Here is a 13769-nt window from a genome sequence, read left to right as displayed (position 1 = left end):
GAGTCTACTTGCAAGAATTGTGATATGTTAGTTTTTTCCTACTAAGCTTAGCTGAATGTACTGACTGTAATTAGATCTGAATAAGAGCATCTGCCAAATGACAAAAATGTCAAAATATAAATGTTTGGTGTCAGTTTGTTGTGTCGAGAGCCCAGGAGAAGGTGGATGAGTGGCTGCAGCAGGCGGTATCCCTGGCCAGGACCATCCCTTCCCAAGATGCTGTGCTGCAGGAGACCCTGGGGATCCTTGAGCGTTTCAACCAGCAGCTCCCTGTGCTGGCCAAACTCAGCAGCCCCACACTCAAACACAAACACTGGAGGAACATCTTCAAAGGTTAGACCAGTGCTTCTGTAGTAGTGTGGTGTAGTAACAAATCCCCACCTCGGGACCGCCGCAGGTTTTAAAGCTCATTTCCTGCAGTGGTGATATGAGTGACTCAAACATTACAACAAAATCAATGGACAAAAAAATCTAGCTAAACATTACCTGACATGGGCTAGTTGATCAACTGGACATTGCTGGCAAGTTATAAATAGCTCTCTAAGGCCTGAAATGACTGACATGACAAGAGGAAAACTACTGATAAACTACCCAATGTCGAAATTGTACTTTCAAGAGTAACTTTTCAAGAGTAACTTTCAAAAGTAAGTCGGAAGCTCAACAGAGTTCCTGAATTTGAAAAGCCTCACTGAGTCAACATGGGTCAGCATCCCTGTGGAACGCTTTCAACACCTAGTGTACATTCAGTGTAGCGCATTACTTTTGACCAGAGCCCTAAAGCCCTAAAGGCTCTGGGTAAAACTGGTGCTATTTGAGACACAGCCATGACTGGTTATTTGAATAGCAATCATCTTTGCAACATGATTTACATGATACATACCACACTCCTGTCTCCTCTTCTAGGTATGGGGTTACTTTATGCACCAGAGTGGAACCTCACTGTAGCTGACCTGATGTCCAAGAAGCTGAGAGAGCACCAGAATAAAATCAGCAAGGTGAGAACAGAAAATCCATTTAGCACATTCAAAAGAAGGGCACTATATAGGGAATAGGGTGCCATTTGGTATGCAGTCTTACTCAGGGTAACTTAACTCTCTCTGTGGGACTTTGCCAGATTTGCCAGGAGGCTAAGGCAGAGGCGGACATGGAGCAGGCCTTCAGGAAGCTTCAGAGACACTGGGAGGGGGCACTGTTCCGACTGGCCAAGTTCATTGTTACTGTGTGGCAGGAAGATAAACCACAGCTTGGTGCCACACGGAGAAAGAAGCCCACTAATGGCCTGGTCTCAAACTACCAAACCCCCAAACAGCACTCTCGTGACAGTGGCACCTTCACCATCATTGGTGAGATTGAACGGGGAGAAAGGAGTGTTTTTTTGTGTTAATAATAAGTAACATTTCTGAGACCACCTTTTTATATTATATTTTCTAATTTAAATCACCTTTGGCTCAGATATGTTTTACATGTTGTTATTGTTGCTGTTAAAAGTAGTAAGTAAAGTTGTATTGATTTCTTACTGTAGGTCTGGAGACACTCCTGGCTCAGACACAGGGCAGTGTAATGACTCTGTCCAACATGCTGCTCTCTCCTCATGTTGCTGAGTTCAGGCCGGAGGTGGAACACTGGGTGCAGCTGTTGCAAGAACTGGGTAATGTAAACTAGGCTACACCCCCAAAATGGCAAAGTGCACTACTTTTGACCAGACTCCTAGTGATCAAAAAGCTTGGGTAGAAAGATCTTCCTTTACATAAATGACTGTTTTCAAGACCATACTGTTTTCAACAATGTCCTCCTATTGTGACGTCTTTATACTACTTTTTATCAACTGTGATTTACTTCCATATTTCCCTCTACTTGCAATATGTAGAGGAGCTGCTTGATTTCTTTGAAAGGTACCAGCAGAAGTGGGTCTTCCTTAGCAAAATGTTCTACGAGACAACGGTCAGTGTTCAGAAGGCAGAACTGGTGAGTTCAGGGTCTCTTATGCCTCTGCCACAACTGCCACAATTATAGATTGTTTTGGAGGGTGATGCAGGATAACTAAATGATAATGTTGTCTTTGTCTTTGACCACAGTTGAACAAGTTCCTTCCTGTGGATAAGACCTTCAAGGAGATTATCCAAACTACACTAAGGGACCCCCACGTGCTGAACATAGTGCGGCTCAGGAAGACAACAGAGTTGACTTGCTGCTTCCATGGACACAGCCTCCGTGTTCTCCTCATAGAGGGTCTGTCCACCATGGAGGGTATCTCCAACCAGTTGCTGTACCTCCTGGGCTCACCCCGCGGGGAGTTCCCTCGCCTCTTCTTCCTGAGCGATGGGGAAGTGATCAAACTCCTCTCTCTGCACCCCACGCCCTCCGCTCTGCTCCCTCTGGTGCGTAAGTGTTTCCGAGGGGTGCGCTGGCTGGAGGTGGACAGCAAAACTGACATGCCCTCTGATGTGACAGATCTGAGCAGTGGCTTGGATCTCTCTGACACCCAGATGTGTGTACGGGGAGTGTATGGTAGTGTCAGGGAGCACGTGCCCTTCCTCTGCCCTCTGGAGCCAAACCTCAACCCCCTGGTGTGGCTATGTCTCCTGGAGCTGCAGCTTCAACAGGCCATGATGCAGCTCATGAAGCAGTGTGCTGTGGCACGACAACAGGTCGAGCTGTTGGAACCGGACCCGGAATGGGAGAAGAAAGTTGGAGACTCCCCGTCACTTGACCCATTTCGCTACACCAGCCCATCAAGCTCCCTCAGAAAGGAAGAGGGTAAAGAAGCAAAAGGAGTGAACGATTTGCCTTCTATGTGGAGTATACTCTCTGACTACCCACTGCAATGCCTGTTAGTGACTGAAGAGGCTTTATGGTGTAGTGAAGTTCGGAAGGCTTGCAAGGCCTCAGCTCCGGTCAAGTGGTCCCGCATCAAGGCACAAAATGCTTCCAAACTCCAGAGCTTGTGCCAAGTCATACAAGACGGCATCACGGGTGATATTGACAAATCAATGACCACCCAGCGCATGGTGACAGTGCTGCATGCTCTTGTGTTACTCACCATGAACCACTCGCAACAGTTATCTAGGCTCATGGAGGTAAAGTGTGACCTTGAGTCGTCTTTTGAGTGGCAGAGTTTAATGAAGTACCATCTGATTACAGACACTCAGAATGAGTCAACAACACAAGAGGGACACCATGATATGTGCTATGTTGAAATCTTGGGCACCCAGCTGCCCTATGGTTACGAATACCTTGGCCCAGAGCACTGGATATTTGTAAACACCCCCTCCACAGATAGAGCAATACTGGGTATCCTCTTGGCTCTGACCAGCTACAGTTGTGGCTTTGTAAGTGGACCTTGCATGTCTGGAAAGAGGAAAACTGTGGTTCAGTTAGGAAGAGCACTGGGACGTCAGGTCATCTCCTTACAGTGTTGTGTCAATACGAGTCCCTCTGTCGTCCAGCAGATGCTGTTTGGGGCCCTTCAGACCGGGGCCTGGCTGGTGCTGGACTGTGTAGACCTGATGACCCAGGGAGTGCTTTCCCAACTAGGGCAGCATCTTTCAGACATTCACCAATCCCTGTCCATCCTGCAGAGAAATACTCAGCAGAAAGGCTTTGAGACCCACACCAAGCCTTTATCCAGTTTCTCTTACCCAAACGGAGATGGTACAGTTTCACCAAGAGACAGCCATGGCGACATTTGGAAAGAGTGCAGGAAGTCTAATGAGCTTGAGTGCCAGATGTCTTTTTCTGGGAAAAACATATTTGCCAAACTGAGCTATGGCTGTGTAATCATTTCATCACGAGGATACACAACAGAGGTCCCAGAGAATCTGCGAGTGGCGACCAGGCCCATTTCGTTGGCCCACCCTGACTACAGGATCATCACAGAGGTCATGCTAGTCTCCCTGGGCTTCTCTGATGCTGTGTCTATAAGTCGACGGCTGATCTCCCTCTTTAGCCTGGCCAAAGACTCCCTCTGTCTCCCTGATTCTGTCAGTGGTGAGCAGACATCCTGGATGGTTCTTCTCAGAAACGTCATTGCTGCCTCTGGGACACATCTCCGCAGCAACAGCCGGCTGGATGTGCATATGGAGAAAGTGTTGAGGGAGGAACCTGACGCTCCTAGGCTTCCTCTGGATGGGATCCTCAAACCCCCTGAGACCAATGGAGGAGACAGATGTCCCCAGTCTACCCACTACAAGCGTGCCAACCAGTCTGCTGCCCTCATGCAAGCTGTTTTGGAGGAGCAGGCTGTTGTCAACAGTGTTTTGTCAGTCCTACTATCGGCTATCTTTGAGCAGAAGAAAGCCTCACAGTTCCGTACCATATTTGAAGAGATCTTTCCAGTGGCACGTTCCCACCCTATTCTCCAAAAGTACATTGAGGAGGAAGGGGAACAGAACATCCTGAAGACAGCAGTTGCAGAGGAGCTGCAACAAACGGGGTTCCATGCTGATACCAAAGTGCTGCGCAATGCACTCACCCTCTATCAGGCTATGAAGCTCTCCAGAGCAGTTCTTCTGGTTGGCCCTGCTGGGAGTGGAAAGACAACCTGCTACCGTGCCCTGGCCGGAGCACTGCGTAGACTGGCAGCTAGGGCAGAGGAGGCCGAATTTGATGAGGATCCCACCTGTGAAGGAGATGGTATGGAAACTGATTACCAGCCCTCTACTTCAAACTGGAGCTCTGTTGACACCGTGGTCTTATTCCCCAATGCTTTGTCCCACGAGGAGCTCTTTGGGGGCTGCTATGAACAGCAGGGGTCCTGGTGGGATGGTGCTTTCACAAAAGTACTGAGAGACTCAGAGCGGCATGACTTGTCAGCCACCACCACCTCTAAAAAGAAGAAGGGGGGTCAGACGAGGAAGGGGAAGTGGCTGGTGATGGATGGAGAGCCGCTGGGACAGCCTGGTTGGTTGGACCCCTTCAGCACCCTCTGCAATCCTGAGGATCCCTTCCTGTGCCTCTCCTCAGGAGAGAAGGTTCGGCCATCCCACGAGGAGCTGAAACTATTGGCAGAGGTTACAGACCTGGGAGATGCAGCCCCTTCTGCAGTGACCCGCTGCAACCTGGTGTATCTCTCTGGGAAGGACCTGTGGAAGGCTGTGTGGAAGGTCGAAATGGACGCTCTCTACAGAGAGCACAGTCTGGATCAGGGGACCCTGAAGATGTGGAACCGTTTGGCTGAGGACCTTTTCTCCAGTACACTCACTTTCATTAGGCACAAGGCCCTCACACCTGTCATGCACAGCGACAGAGATGGATCCAGTAAATTCAGTAAAGGCATCACTTATGGACTGCAAGAAGTGAATTCATTCATTAGGATTCTACATGCCCTCCTGGAGCAGTTTGGGAAAGGACGGGGGTTAAAAGCTACACCAAGGATGACAGACAAAAGAGGTGTTGTAAAAAGCAGCTTACTATGTTCATGAATATAAATGATCAGAGTACAAATAACCATAAACTGTACAGTGTATGTTCATATTATGATCTCTTAGTTTAATTTTGTCTCATATTAACAGCTAGTTGCCTCTCTCCTAATGCTGTAAGAAATGAACCCAGTTGGAGCTCACCCAGCATGCACAGATGCCCTGATCCCTTCAACTCAGCAAGAGATTCAAGCCAGGAACCTCTTTCTGGTGGCTTATATCTGGGGCTTTGGCGGACACCTGCATCCCAGGTCAGACACTGTTATTGTGTTTTATTTTCAGTCAAGTCTTATAATCTTACAACTGTACAGGACTTGATAATACAAAATATGATTTCTATATTTCAGACACTGGCCCCAGTTTGACCTGCTAGCTCGTGAGGCGCTATTTGAGAGCCGGTACAGAGTGGAGGTTCCCTCTGAGGGGACGGTCTTTGAACACTTTTTTAACCTGAGTGAGGGGATGATGGGAGACACTAGCAACCCCATCAACTGTTCCAGGAGCAAGAGCCCACAGATGGTCTACTCAACTGTCCCCCAGGTTAGCCCCCCAATCTTCCAACTGTCAAAATGTGTAGTTTTACTGATTTTACTGTATTGTATCTAGAGGTTGGAACCAAAATGATTCTGTAATTGTTTCGTTCTGAACAGAAGCATTTTTTTCTCATTATGTTCCATTTTCTTTCTGTTCCTTTTTAAACCTCAGAAATATATTTTTTTACATTTAACTCGGACATTAAATTACTTCACCAATCACTTCGGATAGAGCAGCTTGCAATGGAGCGGGCAAAAGCTATAGCTATTTGCATGCATTCAACAGACAAGTATAGGGCGCGAGATGCAATTTAAATTTTGTCGGTGAGGAGAGAGCGAGAGAGGGTGGAGGAGGAGGCTTGCTTTGAAGCGCTGGGCATCTTGTTATTATGAAATGCATTATCTGAATTAGGCCCACAGAATTATGCCTATGGAGGACCAGCTTCTATGAAGGAACTTTTAATGTCTTTGAACTTCAGAGAGTTGGTTTAACGTTGGACCAAAACTAGCCAGCTAGCTAACAAGCTTGTGTGTGCAGAGCGCCACCAGAATTGAAATAAAAACACATCTTACCTTTTGGTAGTTAATAAATCCAATGTGAAACCTGATAACTATAGCGTCCTTTAATAGCATTGAAAAAGTTAATCCATTCTTCTGTAATTAAAAATCTCTCATCCTAATTTCTGTATCAAGCTTGTAAAGTCAGTAGTAGGCTAGTAGACTATGCTTCGGAAGGGGAGGGGCAGATAGCCTACAGGCACACACAGTGGCTAAGATTTTCATGGTTTTAAAATAACGCTTCTGTTCCAGAACCGTGTAGATCACTTTCGTTCCCGGTTTTGATTCTGTTCCTCAAAAAATGTCATTATTTTCCAGTTGTCGGTTTTATTCCCTTAACTGGTTCCATTCCCTGATTGTATTCATATCACACTGTCTATTTTCAAATATATCCATGCTGTCCTTATTCACTCAGTATGAGAAATATGCCTACCTGCTGGACCTGATGTTGGAGGCCAAACAGCCAGCGATGCTGGTGGGAGAGGCAGGCTCAGGGAAGACCATGCTGTGTCATTCTCTATTAAGTCAGGACAGGGCACACATCCGCCTGCCTGCCAGCCCACGCCTGAGATCCACTGACCTGCGCAACGTGCTGGAGAGCATGGGCTGCCAGAAGACCCGGCTAGGAACCATGGGTACTATGATCAAACAGTCTGGACTGCTCCTGTTTGTGGATGACCTCCATGAAGCTCCCTGTGGTGAGTTAGTAGGAACTCTGCATTTGTGAATGAGTATTTTTTCATTTGTGAATATTTTTCATAGTGAATCTAATTTAAAGATAAATCGAGTTTGCATCCCAAATGGAATCCTACTCCCTATATCGTGCGCTACTTTTGCTACTTTTTACCTGGGGCCCATATTTTTGAAGATTTGTTTTTGTGTATATTTTTCGTTATCAAAGATAAATCTAATGGTAAGCCAAACTCTGCTCTTCTCTTTACTGTAGATGCTTTTGGAAAGACGTCCATGGCTCTGGAGACACTGCGGCAGTGCATTTCTCGGGGCGGCGTTCTAACTTCAGATGGTTATCATTTCAAGCTGTTTAGTTCCGGAGCTATCAGCTACTTGGGTACCTGCCGCACATCAGGAGTGGGCAACCAATCAGATTGCAATCGGATCTCCTCCCGCCTCTCTCGTCACTTCTCCATCTTGGCGCTGCCCAGCTTGTCTGTAGATGTTTTATTCTCCATCCACTCTCCACAGCTACAGAACTGGCTCAAAGAGTTCCCATGCATGCCCAGGTACACGGATATGGCACGATGTATCATCGCTGCAACCTTAGACCTGTATTATGCCGTGTGTGAGCAGTTCCAACCCAACGTCCACAGGCCACACTTCCTCTTCTCCATGCATGACCTGCAGAAGGTGTTTCAGGGAATATGCTTATGGGCACCACGCAACTCTAACAGACAATCACTCCAGAAGAAGATTAGCCTCAGGGTTCTTCACTCTTCCTCTGCCCTTCCTTGCTTTGCTCTAGCCACACTGGGCCCTGCAGCCAACATGCTCAACATAGCTCGTCTGTGGATGCATGAGTGTCTGCGCACATTTGGAGACAGGCTGTGCTCAGAGGACGAGGGTCAAGCGCTGGTGTCACTGATGGCCAAGGTGTCAGAGAGACACTACAGCAGCAGGATGACAGTTAAACCCCAGACTGCCAGAGCAGAGGACACCCCATGTGCTGCATCAACTAGGCCTAGCACACATATACCCCCTCCTACTCCAACAGACTACCAGAAGTCAAGCCATCAGCGACCATCCACTCCAAAGCAGCCTGCCAAGTCCCCATTGCCTATGAAGGCTGAAACACACACAGAACAGGAGGAGCAAGCAGAATTTTCTGACAGGGTGAGCAGCTCAGACTCCAGCTCATGGGGCAGTAGTGAGGATGATTTATTTGGTGAGATCTACCCTAAAAAACAAGAAAATTTCAAGAAAAAGCATGTGAAGAAACCCCTCAAGAAAGATGTGTCTCTTTTTCAACCGACACAGCTCACATCAAGCTCACATCAAGCACTGGATCCCTCTCCTCCAAAAGGACCTAAACCAGTCAATCAGTCAGACTGGAAGAGGAGCCATAAGCTGTGTGAACAGACCCCACAGACTGAGCCCAGCCCAGCCAGGTCCCTTGTGCCTTTACAACTCCTGCAGGACATGGAGACTACTATTCAACATGTTGTCTTTAGCGTAGAGCTATTGGAGCCGCTCCCTTCCATGTCTCAGCAGCACAATTTCAAACGCAACTCTGCCTACCAGGAAAGAGACCTGGGGTTACTAGTTCAGCAGCTGGCTTTCACAGTCAAAAGCAAAGAGGAGGAGGAAGAAGAGGACTTTGATAACTACAGGAGCACCTCTAGTTACACTGTGCACAGGCAGAGGGTATGTCAGCTGGTGCACATCCTCAGGGCTCTGCTCATACCTGGCGGGCATGGGGCTCTGTTTGGGGCTGTGAGAGGCACAGGCCGAAAGACCACAGTGCGTTTAGCTGCCTATCTCACTGGCTATCAGCTGATAGAGGTGCATCCTGGGAATGAGAGTCAGTTGCGTGAGATGCTGCGGGAGGCAGGTGGCCAGGCAGGTGTGCACGGTGGCAATGTGGTGATACTTGTCCACGAGGAGACCAGTCAAGCCGCCAGAGATGAACTGATAGTGGTGATGGCTGACGGGACCTTCCCAGGGCTCTACTCTGACGAGGAGCTGAAGAATCTGGTGCTGAGAATCAACGCTCTCGTCAAGAACTCACGCAATCGCCTACGAGATGACCAGGCCCTTGAGAAGTAAGAAAATAGGTGTTTCTACAAATTACTTTCTGTATACACTACTAATAGTGAAGACATCAAAACTATGAAATAACACATATGGAATCATATAGTAACCAAAAAATCTAAATGTATTTTATATTTGAGATTCTTCAATTAGCCACCCTTTGCCTTGATGACAGCGTTACACACTCTTTGGCATTCTCTCAACCAGCTTCACCTGCAATGCTTTTCCAACCGTCTTGAAGGAGTTCCAACATGTGCTAAGCACTTGTTGGCTGCTTTTCCTTCACTCTGCGGTCCGACTCATCCCAAACCATCTCAATTGGGTTGAGGTTGGGGGATTGTGGAGGCCAGGTCATCTGATGCAACACTCCATCACTCTCCTTCTTAGTCAAATAGCCCTTACACAGCCTGGAGGTGTGCTGGGACATTGTCCTGTTGGAAAACAAATGATAGTTAGACTAAGCCCAAACGAGATGGGATGGCGTTTTGCAGCAGAATGTTGTGGTAGCCATGCTGGTTAAGTGTGCCTTGAATTCTAAATAAATCACAGACAGTGTCACCAGCAAAGCACCCCCACACCATAACACCACCTCCTCCATGCTTTACGGTGGGAAATACACATGCGGAGATCATCCATTCACCAACATCACGTCTCAAAAATACACAGCGTTTGGAACCAAAAATCTCCGATTTGGACTCCAGACCAAAGGACAAATTTCCACCGGTCTAATGTCCATTACTCATGTTTCTTGGTCAAGCAAGTCTCTACTTATTGGTGTCCTTTAGTAGTGGTTTCTTTGCAGAAATTCTGAAGGCCTGATTCACACAGTCTCCTCTGAACAGTTGATGTTGAGATGTGTCTGTTACTTGAACTCTGTGAAGCATTTATTTGGGCTGCAATTTCTGAGGCTGGTAACTCTAATGAACTTATTTATTCTTTGCAGCAATGGTAACTCTGGGTCTTCCATTCCTGTGGTGGTCCTCATGAGAGCCAGTTTCATCATAGTGCTTGATGGTTTTTGCGACTGCACTTGAAGAAATTTCCGAATTGACGGACCTAAAGTAATGATGGACTGTCGTTTGTCTTTGCTTATTTGAGCTGTTCTTGCCATAATATGGACTTGGTCTTTTACCAAATAGGGCTATCTTCTGTATACCCCCCCACCTCGTCACAACACAACTGATTGACTCAAACGTATTAAGAAGAAAATAAATTTCACTAATTAACTTTTAAGAAGGCACACCTGTTAATTGAAATGCATTCCAGGTGACTACCTCATGAAGCTGGTTGAGAGAATGCCAAGCGTGTGTTTAAAGCTGTCAAGGCAAAAGGTGGCTACTTTGAATATAAAATATATTTTGTTTCACACTGTTTTTGCTTACCACATGATTCCATATGTGTTATTTCATAGTTTTGATGTCTTCACTATTATTCTACAATGTAGACAATAGTACAAATAAAGAAAAGCCCTTTAAATGAGTAGATGTTCTAAAACTTTTGACTGGTAGTATAGTTACTTACTATACTCCAACTGTAAATCACTCTGGATAAGAGAGTTTGATAAATTATAAAAAATGTAGGGATGTAATGATTCACCGATGCATATCGCTTCCGATTCAAATGTTTAAGATGAGTGCATCGGTCCGCGGGAGCCCAAACCGATCCAGATGAAGCATGCATCAGTAAGAAAAAAACGATTATTGCGAGTCACAAGTTCACTAATGTTTTTTTTTTACTATACTAATCTTGTGGGGACACAATTGATTCCCATTCAAAATCCAATTTTCCCTAAACCTAACCTTTTACTTATAAAAAAAAATTGGGGGTGTATTTGTGGTCCCCACAAGTATCGTTAAACAAACACACAGACACACAGGGCGCTTTAGCTCAGAGGAGTCAGCTCAGACAGATCCAGCTCAGCTCCTGGGGCCGGATTCCTTCTTAAGTTTTTTCGTAAGTAATGTTTTGTGAATCCGGCCCCTGAGCTCCATCAGTATCAAATATTAATTTAGAATGGAAAATGAATGTTCATGCAACAATTGTTAGTAATATTGAATCATATCGAATTGAACAGAATCGCACCGATTTGTACCACTAATCAAATCGAATCACACTGAATCGTTTCAAACTAAAAGTATTGTTCCTGTATTGTATCGGAGCCCATGTATCTAAATGCGTATCGAATCGTGCTTGTAAGGAAAGATGCACATATCTACTAAAATGTGACATTTTTTTATGTGTGTAATATGAGATTCTCTTTCTTAAATGTCATTATTTGAAAGACCATTATGTGCTTTTTGATGCAGGTATTTCAGACAGACCCAGAGGAATGTGCATGTGTTCCTGCTGCTGCCCTTCTCCCCAGACACCAGTGAGATGCCTCCTGAGAACGCCTCAGTAACCCTGGCAGTGGCAAAAATGACCAAGGCTCTCAGCCTCTGCTGCTGTGTGGAGGTATACCAGCCTTGGTCCACCCAGTCCCTTGTTGAGGCAGCCGTTTGTCGCCTCAGAGAGAGCCTGCAGATACCCGACACAGAAAGCAAAGGTTGGTTTATCTTGGGTTTGTCCCAAATGTCATCCTATTCCCTATATAGTGCACTATTTTTGACCAGAGCCCAAATGGTGGGAATAGGATTCCATTTGAGAATGATCCATGATGTATCCATCATGTCTCTGTTAAATGTATAAATTCTTTATTAATTTGTATTATCTAATGTTGCTATTATGTACCTTCCGTAGTGGACAGAGATGGCTTAGTGGGCAGTATTTCTGAGGCCATGGCAGGGATCCACCAGTCTGCCTGTAAATATGCCTCCATCCTACACCCGGACCTCCAGCCTTTCAGCCCCCAGACATTTTTGGAGCTGATCGCTCACTTCTTCCACCTCTGCAGCCACCTGTGTGAACAGGGCCGGGGCCAGGCTAACAGGTGAGGAGGACTTATGGCTTGTGTCCCAAATGGCACCCTATTCCCTACATACTGCACAACTTTTGACCAGAGCCCACATATTAGTGCACTATATATGGAATAGGGTGCCTTCCAGGGACTTCCTTTGTATCTGTTAACAATCAGACACAAATACGTGGAAAATTGGTTTGTCTAAGAATGTAAAGTCTGTAACAGTAATGTTTAGTTCTATTTTGTGTTGTAGAAAATGAGCTGTCAAAATGTGTCAAACTTACATCAATCTTGCTACCTTAGAGTGTCAACAATCTTGGCCCGTGTGAAAGACATGACAGACACAGCTGAGCAGAACAGCCAGGAAGTTGTCAGACTGAAGAGGAAGATTGCAGAAACACAAAAGGTAACCAACTGGAAAAACCAACGTACATGTCTGGCTCTAAGGAGAGCACTGAGTTACAGTACCAGTCAAATGTTTGGACAAACCTATTCATTCCAAAGTCTTTCTTTATTTTTACTATTTTCTACATTTTAGAATAATAGTGAAGACATCAAAACTATGAAATAACACATATGGAATCATGTAGTAACCAAAAAATGTTAAACAAATCAAATATATTTTATATTTGAGATTCTTCAAAGTAGCCATCTTGATGACAGCTTTGCACACTCTTGGCATTCTTTCAACCAGCTTCATGAGGTAGTCACCTGGAATGCAATTCAATTAACAGGTGTGTCTTGTTAAAAGTACATTTTTTGAATTTCTTTCCTTAATGCGTTTGAGCCAATCAGTTGTGTTGTGACAAGGTAAGGGGGGTATATAGAAGATAGCCCTATTTGGTAAAAGACCAAGTCCATATTATGGCAAGAACAGCTCAAATAAGCAAAGAGAAATGACAGTCCATCATTACTTCAAGACATGAAGGTCAAGTTTCTTCAAGTATAGTCGCAAAAACCATCAAGCACTATGATGAAACTGGCTCTCATGAGGACCGACACAGGGTAGGAAGACCCACAGTTACCTCTGCTGCAGAGGATAAGTTCATTAGAGTTACCAGCCTCAGATTGCAGCCCAAATAAATGTTTCACAGAGTTCAAGTAACAGACACATCTCAACATCAACTGTTCAGAGACTGTGTGAATCAGGCCTTCATGGGCGAATTGCTGCATGAAACCACTACTAAAGGACACCAATAAGAAGAATTGACTTGCTTTGGGCAAGAAACACGAGCAATGGACATTAGACCGGTGGAAATCTGTCCTTTGGTCTGAAATTTTTACGGATTGTCTCTGCATGTGTGGTTCCCACTGTGAAGCATTGAAGGAGGAGGTGTGACGGTGTGGTGGTGCTTTTCTGTTGACACTCAGTGATTTATTTAGAATTCAAGGCACACTTAACCAGCATGGCTACCACAACATTCTGCAGCGATATGCCATCCCATCTGGTTTGCGCTTAGTGGGACTATCATTTCTTTTTCACCATCACAATGACCCAACACACCTCCAGGCTGTGTAAGGGCTATTTGATTAAGAAGGAGAGTGATGGAGACCCACTGACTTTTTACTTTTTCCACATTTTGTTACGTTACAGCC

The 13769-nt window shown here is 45.6% G+C and overlaps 1 protein-coding gene across 1 annotated transcript in view; it reads left to right on the top strand.

Moving 5' to 3' along the window:
• The window catches only part of dnhd1 (dynein heavy chain domain 1), a 40770-nt gene that overhangs the window by 6628 nt on the left and 20373 nt on the right, over positions 1-13769 (top strand). Inside the window, exons 16-28 of the mRNA XM_082966103.1 lie at positions 135-333; positions 904-995; positions 1115-1343; positions 1523-1648; positions 1868-1965; positions 2076-5388; positions 5539-5668; positions 5765-5957; positions 6924-7206; positions 7455-9285; positions 11581-11819; positions 12014-12203; positions 12477-12579. Coding sequence (XP_082822229.1) covers positions 135-333; positions 904-995; positions 1115-1343; positions 1523-1648; positions 1868-1965; positions 2076-5388; positions 5539-5668; positions 5765-5957; positions 6924-7206; positions 7455-9285; positions 11581-11819; positions 12014-12203; positions 12477-12579 — 7026 coding nt within the window. The remainder of the gene's footprint in view (positions 1-134; positions 334-903; positions 996-1114; positions 1344-1522; positions 1649-1867; positions 1966-2075; positions 5389-5538; positions 5669-5764; positions 5958-6923; positions 7207-7454; positions 9286-11580; positions 11820-12013; positions 12204-12476; positions 12580-13769) is intronic.

This window comes from Salmo salar, chromosome 20, assembly GCF_965601325.2.
Source record: "Salmo salar chromosome 20, fSalSal1, whole genome shotgun sequence".
NCBI classification, from domain to species: Eukaryota; Metazoa; Chordata; class Actinopteri; order Salmoniformes; family Salmonidae; genus Salmo; species Salmo salar.
The sequence above is the reverse complement of the archived record's forward strand: the minus strand, read 5'-3'. Positions and strand labels throughout refer to the sequence as shown.